The following is an 18,382-nucleotide window of genomic DNA, read 5'->3' as shown; positions in this document are numbered from 1 at the left end:
ACACTCAGCTTTACTACGCTCTGGACCTAGGAATAGCAAAAAGCAGTAGGCTTGCATTTGGTGTACTAGAAGGGAAAAGGAATTCACTTGGTCTCAGAGTCTTCTATATTTGGCAATCCTTAATAAACTCGGCAAAAAGAAACTGGCAAATCCTACAAGGCCTCTGCAACTGCTGTCAGATAGTATGTATGCTGTTAGGAAAGAAAAAAAGTCAATCTGAGTGTACCAAAGAAACACATTGTAAGATTCTGAATAGTAACAACAGGATCAACTTCTTTCCCTACTTGAAGAAAAAGTTTGTAACAAACAATCGAGTACCCAGGCAAACTATTGATCCACGTACCTATAAGTTCTGCAATTGCACTGAAAGGCCACGTGTGACTGGTAGAGTTGGTATGCAAGAACTTTGGACAAAGCTGAAATAAACCACAAACAACGGCATTAGCTTGTGCTCTTCAACACCACCAAGCCAGAAAACAGTACATGTTAACTAAAGTAATACTAAATTAAGCTGGTTTGTACAACACTACCAAAGGGCTGTAATTGAATTTACTTTTAGATACTGGCATACTAACACCTTTTAAAGGGAATATTGATACAACTATTAAAAACAAAAGACCAATGCAGAATTCAGCCCAGTATCATACTATATTCTGAGCACGGGTTATGTTGTCATTTTACCAAACCCTTCTTACCTCTATAAAAACATAAGGAACTATTGCTTTAAACTGATGCTAGCTAGAGGTTACAGAAAACATCAGAGCCTTAGTCCAAATCTAGTAACAGAAGCACATGCTCTCAAATGTCAAAAACATACATCTTAAACCATGAGTATTAAACTTAATCCAACAAATGAGCAGCACCTAATACACTCAGCTGCTTACTGTCCAATGTCATTGCTCCTTTTACCCATATTGATCAAAATTACCCGTCAGGTTCCCTTGACTAGTGGTTTATGCTTTTACAATTTGTTCTCATACATTTTACCCTCACTTATGATTAAGATGGAACCAGAGGAATGTAGCCCACTACTAGGATTAGATGAGAATATGCAAATAGAGTATACTTATTTATGGGACTTACCTTGACCAAAATATTCTCAATTACTTTATGAAAGCCTGGGTTCATATATATTATTCACCTAAATCAAAAGACTAGGAAAGCCAGAACTAAATATTCATATAACTTAAGGATTTGTCAATGCACTGTTTGGAGAAACTGAACTGCTGAAACGGATACAGTTGCGTTATCACTGAGACCATCTGTAATTGTACTTTTACAAGACCTTTAACACAAACCACATATATGCTTAAGCCTCGCTAGCATTGTTATGTTGATGGCATAAAAAGCAGTACCTACAAATTCATAAATGCTGAAAATAGTCTTTGTACAGCACAGTTACATCCAAAAACATAATACAATCCATATAATAATGCATATATAAGATCATAGAAATATTTTTAAAAGTGTGCACACAACATATCCATACTTTGTAAGTTTTGCAGTACTACACTGTCAAGCGCTTTCACATAGCTAGTAAAGTCTAAATAAAAGCAAGCAACCCCTTCAAGTCTCCAATTTCATTTATCAGCAAAAAGGAATAACGCTACAAGCAAGTTCTAGAGCCACGAGCCACGTTCCAGAGCAGGAGGTGGCAGCAGCAGCAGCCCTAGTTCAAATCAACATAAATGGCCAAGAAACCTCACCCTTGATTCTAAGCTCCTGAGAGCACAGGATACATTTTCAGACTGCAACTTAATCCCTGCATTTCTCCATTGAGCTAGAGTACAGTTATGAATAGACATCACACTCTTAACTGCCATCTGTGCTTTAAAACTCCAGTTTTATAAAACCTGGTAAATCGAGTCAGGCTAAAGCCACTGTGCCCCTTTCAAATTCCTAACAGATACCAACAAATAATTTAGAAACCAAGAAGAAAATGACATCAAGCTTTTTACTGAAAACATATTCCATGGCACATGGTTAAAAGGATCTTTTGATTTCCTTCTTCTGCCATACAATAACTCAGTGGATCTTAAGATCTATGCATTATTCACTTTATCCTTTCACAGTGCTGGCAGCATTTTTCCTTTGCTTTCTAAGCTTCATAATCAAAACACACAAAAAATAACTATTTTTTTTCTTCCTGCCTAAAATCCCTCCTTGTCAAAACAAAAACACTTAAACCCCCCTCCACCACACAGATGCACATTCAAGCATCCAGCATCTGCTGAACCCGCTGCTAAAATATTTCTCTGCTGTTAGCCAGTGAAAAACGCCAACCACACACAAGGCAGACTGGGACCTCTGGAGTTACTGCTGGCATTGTAGCCTCAGCAATACAGACCTGGCAAGAAGTCCTAACTGTAGTTTTCATAAAGACATGAACTCACAGTTGCGAGCCTCCCCTGATCACCAGGCAATGCTGATGAAGGAACCTCTGCATCACCAACAAAGACATAGTCATGAATAAGTGTCCTTTATTCTGTGAAGCAAAGCTTACATATGCTTGGCAATAAAATCTCTTCACATGTTGCCAGTGTAACACAACACTTCTCCATCCCTCATTTATTTCACTGCTGCATGCTAGTGATTAACTTTGAAAAGAATGGCACCTTAAATCAACAGCATCTTCTGTAAACACCCACCAGAATTATGCTGGTCTTCTCTGGATCACTGTTTCAAGTGGTAAGGTTTTAAGAAAGGCCGGAAGGTGATACATGGAACTGGGAACTTGTGAACAGGTGTATGTGAAATGAGAAGACATGGGTCGGAACATGGGAATAGCTCTAGTATCACCCCCCAGCCCCAGCAAAAGGTGAGCTGCTATCCACAGGGTAGTTGACGGGAAAGTCTGCCTCACAGTAGATAGCATCATTTGCTCATGTAAGGTTCTGAAACAAGGGTACAGGACAAAACCAGATTAAAAAATGGAGAATAGTGGTTTAAGGCCACTACCTTTGTAGTTCGCTTCTGAGCATACGTAGCTGTCAGCAGCAACTCATCATTTCCTGATGAGTACATCAGGAAATATTTAAGCCCATTTTGTCCCCTTACACTTCATTTCATCAAAGCCCCGCTTTAAGCGGCTCATGAATAATTGAAGTTCAATAAGTACAGTAAGAAAGAGTTAGTCCCCTAGTGAATACTCCCTTTTCACTATGTTAGCATGGCTGTAGCTGAGACGATCCAGTTGCTTTGTTCACTGGGCCTAATATATTTTGTTACTAAGTGGGTTTTGGTTAGTGGTTTTGTTTTTTCTCCAGTGACCAAGTGCAGCCAAATTCCTTCTGGAGATACAAACAAACTTCCCCCTCCTTCAAACTGCATAAACAGTGTGGTTTAGTCTTTTTATGTACTAAGAGAAGCATCTCTTAAAATTATGACCAGCAAATATCTAAGAATAAAGCAGTTTACCTCTCAAAAATGACAGACAGCTTTGGGAACGTTAGTTTTCCAAGAAAATCAGAACTCTTCTATCCCTTGCAGATCATAAGGCATGCACAAATTAAATTACAACTAAACAATGTTTTATCTTACAGAAGAATTTCACAACTTCCTGGGGAACAACCTCACTGCCATTTTCCTCCTCTTCCTCCCAGTTATGCTAGTCCAGTTACATGATTCTAGTGAACCACATCAGGGAGTGCATCCATATTAAAAACCATTTTTTAAATCTTATTTTGACCTGGATCACTTCCCTGATCTGTCTCATCATGTAACAGAGCAAAAATTTCACCAGAGCAACAGGATATGAATGCCAGCATGGGAACGAGTTACCAGGCCTGTGCTGCTTATACATTCTTCTGAAACTAATGGAAACATTTCGGTGAAACCCAACGTATTTCCAAAGAACAGCTGCTGACAGAAGGGGCTGTGACCATCAGCTCTCTATTGTTCTCTAGAAAATAGAGCCTTTTACATTGCAGGACACAACCTGTTAAAAAACTCTATCAGCTGCTTCACTTCAGCAAAAAAACTACAAAAATCACAGCTTTCACTGAAAACAGACTGAATAGAAGTTTTAAGTTATGACTACTGACAAACAAAAAACAAACAGCATCCTAAAAGTAATCCAGAAAGGTACCAGCTGCATCAACTCTAGCTTAGATTTCTCATCTGTATGAGTCCAACTTGCCAAAGTGATTTCAATTTGAGAACAGTTTAAAAGTGTTAAAAGTCTGAGTACTGACATGCAGGGGTTTTTTTGCAAAGGCTGATTATTAATGCTGATGCATTTTTCCTGTCAAGAAGACTAATAACGCATTAAAAACAGAGACACCTCTTTTTTTTTTTAATCATGTTATCTAAACAAGAAGGAGAACACCTCTATAACAAAATATATCAGATTAAGTGTGGATTTCTAACACTTACAAGAATTAGAGACCTGAAATGAAAGCGTAATTCTTGAACTTCAAATAGATGACATTTATAGCTAACCTCTACAGTCATGGCTATTTGTATTAAGGTAATCTAAGCAGTGTTGAGAATATACCAAGATACATATTTCACTCAAGCGTTTCATAAGTTACTTACTATAGTGACCCAACTTCTTTGCACTATTCTGTAAGTAAGGTTACAAAGCACACGTTTGTAATTGTGTGACTTACTGGTCTTATATAGGTGTGTGCGACTTCATAGCTGAAGTCAGAAAGGCTTAAAAAATCATCCTGTTTCATGAATGATGTATTAAACAACTGAAAAAGTAGCTTTAACTTCATTTGTATTAGCAGAAATAAGGAAACGACCAATTGCCACAGAAGGACAGCAATACCGTGACTGAAAAGCAGGATACAGTTGTGCATTTAACTGCCTGGATGTTCATCATCCTTGTTACAATGTAATTAGGCCTTCTGCAAAAAGTAGTTAGGATTTGAAGCTACAAGCTTCTAATTAGAGGTCACGACGTTCGCAGCTAACTACATTACAACAACAGGCTATGAAATCCCGCCCTCCATAAGCAAAGCAACCCACCCACAGGCTGTGCCTTCCCCTCCCGCGCGGCCGGAGCTCGCCCAGCCGCCTTCGTGCCCCGCCGGGTACAGCACAGCCCCGGCCCGCCGGGCACCCGCCCCGGAGCTGCCCCCCAGCAAAGCGACCGAGGGACGGCGCGGCAGGGGCTGGGCGAGGGCACAGCCGGTGACAGCTGAGACGACAGAAGCCTGCGGAGAGCGGGGGGTGCTGCCCGCGCTCCGGCGAAGGGCTCCGGAGCCCGCCCTTCCCAGCACTCGGCCGACAACTTTTTACCGCCGGAGAGGCGAGGCGTCGGCCCCAGCCCGGCAGACTCCGCTCCTCGCTTTCACCGCGGGAAAGCGGCGGCCGCTGCGGCACGGCAGCTCCCTCCTCCCCAGCCCGCCGCCTGCCCCGCGGCCGCCGCGGGCCTCGCACAGGCGCCGCCGCTCCCCTCGGCGGCCAGACGGCGCCGACCCCCGTAGCAGGGGCCGCCGAGGGGGAAGGGAGACCGTCCCCGCAGGGCCCTCCCCCGCCCCGCTCGCCCCGCGCCACTCACCGCGCTGAGGCGAATACCGCCCTGTGTTTTCGCCGCCATCTTTTGTGCCGCAGCGAGCGCCGGGGCGGGAAGGAGAGCGGGGAGCGCCCAGCGCCCGCACTTCCGCCTCGCCCCCTCCTCTCCCGCTTCCGGCCCGTGGCGCGCTGGGGCGGCCGGGCGGGGCGGCGGCGGCACCGGGCCGAGGGCGGGAGGCGGGCTCCGGCGGCGGCGGCGGCGGCCATTGCCGGCGGTGGGGGTTCGCCGCTCCTGCCGGAGCCAAACGGGCGAGCCGGCGGCACTGTCCGCCGGAGCGGGAGCGGCGCTCGGTGCGCGGAGCGGCGCTGCCCAGCGCGCAGGCAGCGGGGGCGCTGACTGTCAGCGTGCGCAGCGCGATCGGACGTGAACGGCTTCTGGGGCGCGGGGGGGCGCAGCGCGACGCCACCGAACGGTGTACGGGCCGCAGGGGGAGGCTGGGGCCTGACTAGCGGCTCTCGCAAAGTCACTCCTGGGGGCCTCACACGTTCGAGCTCGGCTGTAGGCGGCAGTCCCCGCGGCGCAGAGGCAGCGCTGCCAGGGCACCCGCCCCGGCCGTGTGAGGGGGCGCGGACCGAAGCCGGCACCGCCGCCCCGGGGCTCCCGGGGAGAGGCGCTGGCAGGGCCGGGCGAGCCGCCACCTCCCCGCCGCACCAGCTGCTCCCTGCAGCTGCTTTACGGCGTTCTTCCAGACCCACGGATCCAGAAAACTTGGCCCAAGACCGCCGGGACCGGCGTCCCGGGGCGGAACGTTGCAGAATGCGAGACAGGGACGGAGGAGCGGGCACGACCGGGGCGCGGGGGCGGGGGCGGGCCGCGGCTGCTGGGGCCCGGCGGAGCTCCGCGGGGCCGTACGGAGCCCTCGGAGAATTGGAGAGCTTCTACAGAATCAGATAAAACATAAATTTGGTGAGTGAGCAGTAAAGGTCGTCTGAAAAAATGAGAATTGCCTTTGAAAATGTATTTCAAAATAACATTTAATATTACAATTGCATTCACATACAGTATCGAATACGCTTAGCCCATTACTTAATGCTCTGCGTTTCAAGCTCTGCTGTTCTTGACAGTTACCTTGGTTGCACCTACTATTTTTTTTTCCTTCAGGAAAATGAAATAATTTTGAATATTTAAATATGGCTCCCCCTGTGTATCATGCACTGTGGGTATGCTATCTCAAAGCTGAAGTATCCAAAAGGAGAAAGCTGAGCTTGGTTATTCTGAAAACAAGAAAAGAACCATAAAGCAAAGCAAAAGCATTTTCTCTCCTGTTCTTGATACTGTGTTTCAGGCAAAAGTTTTTCAGATTCATCTATAGTTAGATTATTCTGCTTTGGCAGTACCAGTGTTAAAGTGGTACAACCCTCTGTCGTGTGGATTTAACAGCAGTAGCATAATAAGTAAAATGACTACACTTAGTCTCTCATATAGAAAAGGAATAAAGTTACACTGCTAGAGATGCCTTCATGCCTATGTAACTGTGCCCCCTCCATCACCCAAGGATTTTTAGTTGAAGAAAGCACTTTCTTCCTTATTCACATGCTATTTGTAATGATACAAGATCTGCTTATACACTAAATTTTAAAGAACTTTTTCTTCTTAAGAATTCGATTCTGCTGCAGTGAAAGGATTCTGCAAGTCACAAGTATCTGAGGCCACTTAAAGCACTAGCCATCTGCAAAACCACAGGAAAAAGGTAAACGTATGTATGAAGGCAGGAGTTAGAAGCACATGCTATTTTTGTAGAAAGTAAGATAATCTTAGAAGTTAGTATAACTAAGTCACAGATTCTGTTTTTAAAGTTCACCAGCCTGGCTAGAAGTGACTGAGGGCTGATCCGCTGCACATCCGAAGTACAGGCAGCCAGAATGGGACATGTCAAGGGGAAGAATGACAAGACCCTCAATTGAAGAAACTGGTTCACCACCTCCAGTTAGCAAGGAACTATGTGAATACACAAGTTTATAGCTTATGGGAGGATGTAAAACAAAAGGTTTGATGGCAGAAAGTTGTCTTAGATTTTATAGCCCATTTAACAGCATCTCATCAGGACCTTAAGGGAAATACCCAAGTATGGAAGGCAACCACCAGAAAGATGAAACTACTAAATCATCCTGCATATTAGTAATATTATCTTCAAAAATTGTTGAAGATATGTAAGTAATGGACACAAACATTTTAAAAATATCCCATTCCAATTTTCAAGTAATGCTTTAGAAGTGAAACTTTTCCCTTCTGCTCATTCCAATAGCATTATAAATTAAATTAATACAAATAATTCACATTCTTAGTGACTACACAATATCACACTTCAGTCTATCACTTTCCTTAACTGTAAAATGCAAAGTAGCTAGCTAAGTTTAGCATATGCCTATTACAGTATTATCTTCATAGAGCATTACAGTATTATCACAGTAAAGCATGTTGTTCAGTGTTTCATTGTTTTAGTTTGTAATCCAAAGATGTAAATTTCTATATCTGTAGGTAAAAACACTGCAGAGTAGCCTTCCATGTTTGTTTTGTGAGTTTCGAAAAAAAAAATAATCCCTGACCTCACAACCTGGTGACATTAAACCATGCATTTTGTATGTCCTCTTTTAATTAGCAAAACCAACAGCGGTGAGTTCCAGTACCCAGCGCATTTACTTCAGCCACAATGTTCCAAATAACTCAAGTAACACATACCAGTCTACACGTGTATCTTACAAAATCAATTTCTCTGGGGGCAAAGGTGTTTAAAAAAAGAGCAAAGCTTTTCACTATGAAACACGATGAACTTGCCCTCCCAAACAAATCAGCATTACAAATTCAGTCAGATAATCCACTAAATATGAAAATTCAGTGGAGCCTAGCTCATCATCTAAAAAACCACTCTACTGGGCCTTTTGTTGTGTGTGTTGCTATGATGGTGGTTATCTGCTGGCCATCAGAAGTGTCCTTCAGACATACACCTGTGCTGTCTGGTGGTAGAACTAATCCCTGTCTCCCATGTCCTGGGTGGCAGTAGCAGTGCAGTTCCAAAATAAATGTGGACCAAAATAAAAATGCACCTTGAACATTACTGTGGTCATGGCACTGTGATGATCTCCCTATATCTTTTAAAACTAGGAATAGCCAAACACATTCTTTTGTATAAAAAGCGTTCTTTAAAAAAAAAGAATTTTAATTGTAATTAGGCTGTTGGTATAGAGCACTTTATATTTTTACAGCACTATTTTCATTTTTGCATTTCAGAAGTTGCAAAGTGACCTTAAGTCACTGAACAAAAAAAGTTTTTTAATTTAAAAACCTGAATTATAATATTTTTAGTCAATTAATTAAAATAAAAAACCCTCAAGTAATGTAAATTACAAAATGTTACTGCATAGCTTTATCTTTTATGCATACTTGTCTTTTATTTAAGAATTGCTAATCCTGAAGAATGCTACTATAGTACAGAGTTGAAATTACAAACATGGCAAGTCTGCAGTTCTATTTGCACAATACTAAGACTTATAAAATACAGCTGTTTGAAATTTAGGTGATCTGTTTGGAAGCTGGTAAGTTTTAGGACAAGTTAAAGAAAGAAGTAGAAGCGGGCTTTAACCTCAGGAAATGGCTTATTTGCAAACGGACTGTACGCTGACATGCAATATTAGCTTTTTCTTAAATTTACTTTCAGAACACAGTTCCAAAAGTGTTTTAAAATACTTACTTGAGAATTTACTGGTTAAATGGTACAGTTGCTACTTTCACCAAGTCAAAAATATTCTTCCTTTATTTACAAAATCTCTTTAATCCTTCACATTGAAAACAAGTAAAAGAATACAGTAGCTATGATAAATTGCCATTAAGCTGTACTCACCACCGCCACCCCCCACCCCCACCCACCCCCCGGACTGAAGAATCCTGCTTTTTAACACCAACTCAGAAGCCTGGAATATCGAAGAGCACTCCACAACAGCAGGAAGAAAAACCAAAATGTACTTTCAAAACTGGGGGGGGGGGGGGGGGGGGGGGAGATTAATTGCAGTAAAATTTTCCCTTTTTTCACTATTCACCATGAGCCAAGTGTCCGATGTGTGGCTTAACTTTCCATATTTTCAAGGAAGTCACATTCAACACTCTCTTCAAGCTGTTGCAAGATCTTTGTGCCATTACTGCCAACATAGTCCACAGAGAGAGAGGCAAAAGCATGTGAATTCTGGGACTCACTGCCATTTGTTGTAAATGCACAACACAGAGTCTTGAAGAAGGGCATAAGCTGGGTGATGCTAGATATAGAGTGAACATTCAAAAGAGGAAATTGGTGCTTCTTGGAAATTCCCTCAGTGGTGTTTGTTTCCTGTAAGCAAATAAACTGAGATTTACTAAAGGTTTTGCAGTAAGACACAGTGGTGTAATGGCTTGCCTGAACCCTGTACTATACCCTTTTTTCATACTAAGAGATCCACAGCCTACAACTGTATTACAATATAAATTGTATAGATGGTATACCGAGTTACTTCTGTAGTGGGATTCGAGGTTAAACGAAAGACTCACAAGTTCAGAAGATTGCACATTTAGACTAGCCTTCAGAATCAGCTATCAAACAACAGAATACAGAGATATCTCTGAGAAATACTAATGCCTCTATTTCCTTTTCTGGAAGAATTAATATGAAACCTTAATGATAATGTAAAATGCTATTACGGTAAACTTTTTTGGCAAAGTAAATCATGCTCTTTTTTTTTATAAATACTGTCCTGTCAGAGACAGATTGTTTTCACTGGCTGGCTGTGAGGCAGATTTAAGGGAACAACACGAAAACACTCAAAAGCAATCTGACATCTTCAAGATACACCTGTGAAAGCTTTTTCACACTTTTTTTTAAAAGCTTCATGAATTTTATTAAATATCTAAAAACCTCTTGCCTAACTTAACTTCCATTTCTAAACAAGTGATAAGATTTTAATGGACAAAAAACTGAACCAAAACAAAAAGATTCAAGTTAAGCATTCTTTCTTTACCCCGTATTTCATCTTCAGCAGATCCATGATTCTCACAATGTGTGGTCTGCATTCCTGATGATTTTCTAACAGATGAGAGGTCACAGTAGATGACTCTGTGTCCACTTCCGGAACAAATGCCCATTTGTACCTGAAACAAATGGATTACTTGATAAGAAGACAGGCAGAAAAAAAATCCTTGTGTGGATCATACATAGTTTAGTAGAGCACTGGTTTGTTTACAGAAAGCTGTCATAACTATAATTTTATGCTAGTACCAGGGCCAGACTTAATGAACAAGGATGTTAATATCATGCCAGTATTTAAATGCAACTAGCTCAAAAAAAAAAATAATCTCAAGTGTGTGCAAAGGAAGAACAAAGAACAGACTCCATCCTTCTCCCAGTTTAACAAGTTAAAGAATCTGTTAATGATTATAGTAAGATCCTCCTACACTGACAAGACCAAATTGTTTTTCCAAATACCCAGAATTACATCTGCCTGAGTATCAATAACTGCACTTGTAAAAAGAACTGATGGCAAAATTTAGTCTAGAAGAAAGTAGATCTGGAATTACTTCAAAGGATAAGAGTGGTAACAACCCAGAGAACAGGTCAGTAATTAGAGGACTTACATTTGAAACAACTGCATCCTGTCAGGTGGAAACGAAAGCGCTGTGTCCAAAAACTTACAAGCTGATAAGTACAAGGACAGCTCATTCTGCTGTATATCATATCCACTGCCATCACCCAAGACTTTCTGTTTGCTTATTTTGCTGTTGCTCCTATGTTAGTTACAATTAAGAAGTGTACCATTAAAACATAAATCCACTAAATGTTTTTCATTCAGTAAAAGAGAAATGCACACATTTACACAAATGAGCACTTGCACTTGTGTGCAACAAAAATTATTTTTGTTCTGTATAAGCACTGTGATTAATAAAAAAAAAGTCTGTTAGAAGTAATTAAACTATTCAGAAAAAATGGCAACGTGTTAAAATATCGAAATGCTGACTTAGTATCTCTTCTTTTTTTGTATGCAACTAATAAGTGGTACTTAACAGTTTTTTAACATATCACTATTTTAGCTGCTGAAAAAAAAAAAGTCCTAAACTGTGATTCATCAGTACTAGAAATACACAAGTGCAGTAAGAAAAAATCCTGTTGTCTCCTCCCTATCCCAGATAATTAAATAAGTAAATAAATAAAAAACTGCAGATACAGAACAAGCACAGCTTTCACAAGTTCTCTACCAGACAAATGGTAATTCTTACTTTGATGGTTCATCTTCTTCAGTTAAATCTTCTTCCAGCTGTACAAATGTCTGAATCTTTAAAGAAATAAATTATTAATGGGGATGCTGAAAGATTCATACAACTCAATCACAAAAAAGATAGGCTTCACATATCTTGTATGTAGAACCACAGACCCTTAGTTTACTCTTACGATTTGCAACAAATTAAGAAACCATGCAAGAGATTAATTCTACTCTTGTTGCTAATGTAATCAAAAAGGTATTTCCTAATCACAATGTTAATTCTGTTCCCAAATTATCAAACTAATGTATGAAAACATTTCCTTTTTCAAACAGAGGGTGTATTTGGGAGGAAGAAAAAGGTGAAACGGGAAAAAACACACACTAGTTAGTTTCAAGTTACTACTTATTCCTTACCAATTCAGTTACCATAATTGGCCACAATGAAGTTAGATGCTGAGGAGAAATTCTCAACAAAAGAACTCTGAAGAAGAGAAACATCTGTGCAGCAACTATAGACGTCTGCCCAACACGGAGGTTCTCAGTCAGTCGTTCTGAAGTAAACATAAAAAAAAAAACCCAAACAAACAGAGAGGAGTATTTTCCTGAATACATGTTGCTTTGGGAAATAAAAAATGTAAAGGTGGCAAAACAAAATTTTTGCTCCATCATCAGTTTTGGGTTGAGTCCCTTGCAACTCTATTAACAAAACCATGATTCAGAAAAAGTCTGAAGACATGGTGGCTTTATATTGGACAAAATCTTATCAAAACTGACATTTAAGAACAACAATAGTCCAAGAGTGGCTGGAAGACTGCCACTAAATAATCATGTTTCCAGTTGTTTTTTCAGACCAAAGGCTTTGGAACCCAGATTCCTGTCTCTCTCTTAATGAGATTATGTATTTGTTAGAATTCAAAGATGCACAGCATCATAAATTTTGTTAAAAACTTTTAAAAAATGGGAGTACGTGTTGGAAAACAGGTGACATTCCTTTCTTACAATTTATATATATGTTACAGCTGAAAAAAAAAGGCAGGTTAAATTACAAATCTTACCTTGTATTAAGGGAAGATAGAGATGATATTGATCTGTCTCTCCACTAAAGACAGCAAAAGCTTGCCGCTTCAACAACATTGCTTTTTGCTCAAAACTTGGGTACAGTTTTAAGGCGCTGCTCTGCATATCTATAACAAAGATAAGAATTACCTACCATATAAAGACTTCCTCTGTTTGGGGCTGAAAATAATTCCTATGTCCTGAAATATTTTAAAAAGAAAAACTTGGATTTGTGTCTACTGATTGGTGAATTAGTCTCACACTGTAAACCTTCAACTGTTCTTTTAGAAGACCTGAAAAAAGAGACTAAAGCTGATTCTTCCTTTGAAGCTCTACGCAAATTTAAGGGGTCCTATCCCACCCCTTCCCCTAGGACTTACTGTTCTACACTCCCCTCAAACCTGAATTAGAGGTCAAAGCATATTGCTCAAAGGTTTTCTGCACTGGTGCACCACATTCCTACAGCTCGATGCCAGTATACAGACACCTCCAAAGTTAGCCAAAGTCTCCTTGCTTTCTAACAGGGAACAGCTGCAAAACGTCACTCTTCAGCAACTTAAAATTATGGCAAAATGTGAATGGAGGAGTCCAACATTAGCATTTCTAGAACAAAAATACTTATGGTGTGTTTTAGACATGATCAAAATACAGAATAAACTTAGCACAGCTTTTAGCTGTAAATAAAGTTGACAATACAGTCGATTATGCAGATGCAGCATTGCCTGCATTTTCTTGATACATTAGTACACTAAAAGTGCACTTCAATAGGTTAAATGCAAATACATTTCAAATTAATGTAGAAATAAGTTATCAGTAGCTGATACTTACTCATCAAATCTTTAAACATAGTTTTCTCATGTGTTAGAAGATGATCAATAATGGATCTCCAACTGGAAAAGATATAGAAAGAATTAGATAACCAGAGAAAGCTTTGGTATACATTCACCTCAGAAAAGATTTTGGTCAAACCTTTCATACAAGGAAACAGTTTCCAAATGGTATTCAATATTCAGAGTCTTACCTGGTTTAACACATACTACATTCTAAGTCCTCCAGCAATACTGTATGCAGTTCCCTAATCACTAAGGGGAGTATCAGTGTAAGACAGATTTATTCTTATGCACGATAATGAAAATTTAAGTGAATGTATTTAGTAGTATTAGTGGTTGAGACCCATTTTTAACATTATTACATTCTGTAAGAAAGTACAAGCCAGAATATTTTTTCCCCATATTAGCCATTCTGCTTTAAAGACTTCCTTTCCAAATTCATAATAGAATCTCGGAGCACTACAATCTCATGTCTTACTGAGTACATGAAGTGTCCATCTGGAAAAAAGCTGGATCCATATACAACTCGAGAACTTCTTTTTTCCAGGCTCGCTTGGTATAGGCGTATCCACTCAATGAGCTGAGCAACTGAGCACCAGCACGAAAACTAGGAATGTTGTAGGCACTAGGGGAAGGGAACAATAATAATAAATACATCTTTATTTTAAGTTAAGTTTATGTAACCAGAAAATAAACTCTGGGGTTCCCCAGAACTTCTAACCAAACTGTCTCAGTAATAGGCTTTGTCAACATTAACTGGTAACTTGGAGCCGCAGGAGATCAAAGCAGTTTGTACAGAAGCTTCTCACATTTCCAGTCTACCTAGTTTGGGGAGATATTTTCACTTTAGATGTATCACAGCACAGTACTGCCTGTTTCCACTACAGGTATGGTTCAAAACTTCCCTGAAAAAACTTTCCAATAAGCTTTGCCACCCTTGTCGTTAGACCCCTTTAGAAGGTATCACAGTAGGCTTCATCTGTCACCCAGATAACAATTCCATGTCAGTTCTCACGTCATCATCACTTGTACAGAAATCTCAGTTATGAGCCTTTTTCTCCTTGTGCTGCCCTGTGCACCATCCCACTCCAGATCTGGACACTGTGCTCTGCAAGGCGCAGTAGGGAGGGAGTGTTGGTCTCAAGGTGAAGGGACCCTGCGTGAACTAACACTTGTCCTGTGGCACCTCAGTTTCACTGAGGACACCAATGCGAAACAGCATCCTGCTATGAATCCTCACTACAGTAACTGCTTTGCCTGTGGCTGAACAAAGGTTTCAGGCTGGGAAGGTGGTGCTCAGACTGACAGGAACATGACTTTTGGTTGAGAAGGGATGCTGTCAAGGTCTTCTGTTTGAGCTGGCAACACACCTTCAGCAGCCTCAGTGTTGTCAAGGAGGTAGGGGTAAGCTACTGCCTTTTTGTGGAGACTGGCAACCAAACTCCTGCTGATTTGGGAGGACAGTGGCATGAAGACAGTCTTGGAGGTTATAGTCCAAATGCTGTGCTGCATGTATGAGTAACATGAAAATCATATAGTCTATCTATGGGCCTAATGGGGGCTCCACATTCTTAACCAGTGACCATCTTGTTATGGTCATGGCTACACAGATCACAGGGACTGCTGGCCTTGCCAGGCTGAAACTGGAGAACCATCAAAGGACATCTCTAGACATCTCAGCAACTTCACGATGACCGATGCCCATGTCTTTTGAACCATCATTCTCAGACCAAAGGGCATGGTAGTATCTTTGCAAGAAAAACCAAGCTGGCTGACTCCTGGTGTTCAGATCTATGCTAGCATTGCAGCAGCTGTCATTTATCCTCTGCAGCAGTCACAAGGATGTTCTTACAGCAGCAGTGTCCATGCCAATTTTAACTGTACCATTTCCACACAAGGGCAGAGATGGACCAAGTGTTTGGCTTGCAGCCATTGCCTCAAACCAGGCCTAGCATGGCAGCGTGATGCCAGCATTCCCAGGAACAGTTTCAGTGGTGGCTGTATGCAGGGTTTTCCATATTTGCTGCAAACAGCAAGGGCACTGGGTGCATGTGCATGATGGTATATGCCCTGGTCAACAAAAGCAACATACACTCCATTCATCAAGAATCTGACTTGGTCAGGGGTGAAGCAGACAGAAAACACTGTAGTAGATATGATGGAAAATGTACAATTATAATGAATAGAAAATAGCTTCCCAAAATTTCTCTGCATCATTTTTAATCCATCCCCCTCGAGAGGGAGCATGGAAATGTCTTCAAACCCTGCTGCACTCTGAGGCTTGCTAGCTTTAATGCTCACTTCCCAGTGACACTCAATCCATCATCCCTTTTCAGCATGCCTGGTTGTATCTTCCCTGACCCTCTATACCCCTTTTTTTTCCTGCTCTTCACTGTATACAGGGTACTAACCTAAGCAACACTCCAGTCAACCCCTACCCCTCCACCACCACAACCCACGAGCTGTGGCTGATGCTCTTCCACACCTCAGATTAGATCGGTCTGCTCAGAAAAACATAGTAGCCAAAAGGGAGCAGCTGGGAGGAAGGGAAACTTGGCAACAGCTATAGCAGGAGCAGCTCCAACTCAGAAAAACGGAACTGGCAGGGAGCAGCGAAGAGAAGGGGAAGGTTGCTTCCTGTCACTTGGCGGAGAGCTGCTAGAAAAGGTAGGGTTTGCTTTGTAAGAGATCTGTGAATAGCACTGGGAGAAACATGGGGAGAGATGCATGAGGCAGGCTGAGGAACCAGGACCAACTGATAAGGCCCTGGAAGATGGAATGGAAACCCCCACAGCAAGGTAATGTTCTCATCTTCCTTCTCCTGTCCCTGTGGGAAAAAGGTTATACTGTTCATCTGACAGAGGGTATCATCCATCTCTCCCACACTTATGTTTTTGGCTGAAAAACTAGGTAGACTATAGGCAGATATTGTAGCCTTCCTACTTCATGATGGGTCCTGTGACCTGCCCAGTGCTCTACTGGCCCACCCCACAGTCTCTCTCCATTACCTAACATACACAGAAAGGGGAGCTTTAAGTAAAGGCCTACAAAAAACCTACACAGGAGGAACACCTACAGCTAAACAGAGCTGTCAAAGCTCAAACAAAAAGTTTCAGCTCCTGGGGGAAATACAGCTCAAACCTTATTAGAATGGAAACGAAGGAGAGGACAAACTGAAGAAAAAGCAGAAGTCTTACAGTTGCAGTCAAAAAATTCAGACATGCACAGAGAGAGAAGTCACCTGTGGTTGCGTAGGTAAGGAAACACATAATAAAGCAAACGTGAAATCAATGGCACAGCTTTCTCCTTCTCATCACTCCGGTAAACCATGTCCAAAAGAGAAGCAAGAACCTTAAAAATGAAAAGAACATCTCTTTAAACCTCTAGTTGGTATTTCTGTCAAAAGGGGAAAGCATGCCTTATTTCAGGCTAGAATGCGTGCACACATGGAATGCCTCAAGAAAGATTTAGGCCCCCATTTAATCTGCCAGGAAAACCTGATGCATTCATCTGCTCAGTAATACCAATACTAAACCACCGCACAGATGAGAGCAGCAACTATAAAACTGGTTCCTACTTACTTCTGCAAGGAGAGAAAGAGCTTGGACACTGTATATTGAAGGAGCAGAGGCAGAAACCATTGAAGATGGTGCCACTGATGTATCTAAAAGAGGTAAAATTATTTAGTTTTCCCTTCAGATATGTTTAAATTTTGCTGTTTTCCTAATTTTCTTCCCAAACAAAACTGATGTTATTTTTTGGTATTACAGTGAAATAAATGCCTCTGGATATGCTGCCACAATGACATACCTCATGCCCCATGCTGTTCTGTCCCGTGTATTGCATGCACCTGCAATAAGTTTCCCTCTGCATTATACACAATCTGCAGGTATTTACTAAACCCGCTTAGGCTGACATTGTTATTGGAGGATAATGCATTTTTTGTTGTTTTACTTTTTGTCTGTATTACTCCCATCTCATGCAAACAACATACTGTCAAATACGTTGTACTCTTCACTGACTCAAGTAGAAGAGAGGAAGCAGCAGAAAATCAGACAAAATCACATTACCATTCACATCTTCAATGTTGAAGTCATCTGGTAAAATCTGAGGCTGAGCTTTCACTTCCAAATTCCGGCTCAGCCAGCTAGTCTGTTCCAGAGAAGAACCAGCAACAGTCCCTACAGCCTCCAAGATTTTTTGGGTCACCTCCTATAACATAACCAGACAACATGGCATCAGATGAAAGCTATCATCACTTGGCCAATCCAGCAAAATCCTTTTTATATGGAACATGTCAGAAGGATCAGAATTAGGCACTTTTATCTCTTAGAAACATATATACTTCTCTGATTTAACTATCTGTGCTCTCAAGATGACTAACTACTGCTCACTTCAAATAAGAACAGGTAAGAAAATGAGAAGCAGGAAAAACTTTTAAGTTAGCTTATCATGGAAGTTTTACTCATGATTTTCCATGCAAGCCATTACCATTACCATCGTATTGATCTGGCATTTGGCATCAGTCCTGCCACACTTTACACATTAGCTGTCACCTGTCAAAGACATGATCTAAATTGTTCAGCCCCTCAGAAATGGCATACCAATGCCTTTATTGTTTTGAACGCTGTTCCTTTTTATTCCTTTTATAGTCAGAGAACATTAAGTGAGGCAGGGTTTTATCCTACAGCAATCCGACTGTTCATATTTCAGTCTTTCTATTAGGGGTAAGCAAGACATGGCATCAAACTTCT

The 18,382-nt window shown here is 41.4% G+C and overlaps 2 protein-coding genes across 4 annotated transcripts in view; both read right to left on the bottom strand.

Moving 5' to 3' along the window:
* Window positions 1-5,641, bottom strand: part of MORC3 (MORC family CW-type zinc finger 3) — a 28,558-nt gene extending 22,917 nt beyond the window's left edge. The window contains exons 1-2 of one of the 2 annotated variants that reach the window (XM_040585046.1): window positions 5,510-5,641; window positions 344-416 (exon numbers count right to left, since the gene is read on the bottom strand). In XM_040585046.1, the coding sequence (XP_040440980.1) occupies window positions 344-416; window positions 5,510-5,548 (112 nt within the window). In that variant the 5' untranslated portion in view covers window positions 5,549-5,641. The remainder of the gene's footprint in view (window positions 1-343; window positions 417-5,509) is intronic. The other variant, XM_040585049.1, reaches the window with a different exon arrangement.
* An 839-nt stretch (window positions 5,642-6,480) lies between these two features.
* DOP1B (DOP1 leucine zipper like protein B) overlaps window positions 6,481-18,382 on the bottom strand; it is a 52,014-nt gene continuing 40,112 nt past the window's right edge. For both annotated transcript variants that reach the window (XM_040585044.1, XM_040585045.1), the window contains exons 27-37: window positions 17,699-17,840; window positions 17,210-17,292; window positions 16,870-16,979; window positions 14,107-14,253; window positions 13,627-13,688; window positions 12,798-12,926; window positions 12,157-12,293; window positions 11,759-11,814; window positions 11,120-11,269; window positions 10,507-10,636; window positions 6,481-9,842 (exon numbers count right to left, since the gene is read on the bottom strand). In XM_040585044.1, the coding sequence (XP_040440978.1) occupies window positions 9,585-9,842; window positions 10,507-10,636; window positions 11,120-11,269; window positions 11,759-11,814; window positions 12,157-12,293; window positions 12,798-12,926; window positions 13,627-13,688; window positions 14,107-14,253; window positions 16,870-16,979; window positions 17,210-17,292; window positions 17,699-17,840 (1,404 nt within the window). In that variant the 3' untranslated portion in view covers window positions 6,481-9,584. The remainder of the gene's footprint in view (window positions 9,843-10,506; window positions 10,637-11,119; window positions 11,270-11,758; window positions 11,815-12,156; window positions 12,294-12,797; window positions 12,927-13,626; window positions 13,689-14,106; window positions 14,254-16,869; window positions 16,980-17,209; window positions 17,293-17,698; window positions 17,841-18,382) is intronic.

The sequence above is a fragment of the Falco naumanni genome, chromosome 2, assembly GCF_017639655.2.
Source record: "Falco naumanni isolate bFalNau1 chromosome 2, bFalNau1.pat, whole genome shotgun sequence".
Lineage (NCBI taxonomy): Eukaryota > Metazoa > Chordata > Aves > Falconiformes > Falconidae > Falco > Falco naumanni.
The sequence above is the reverse complement of the archived record's forward strand: the minus strand, read 5'-3'. Positions and strand labels throughout refer to the sequence as shown.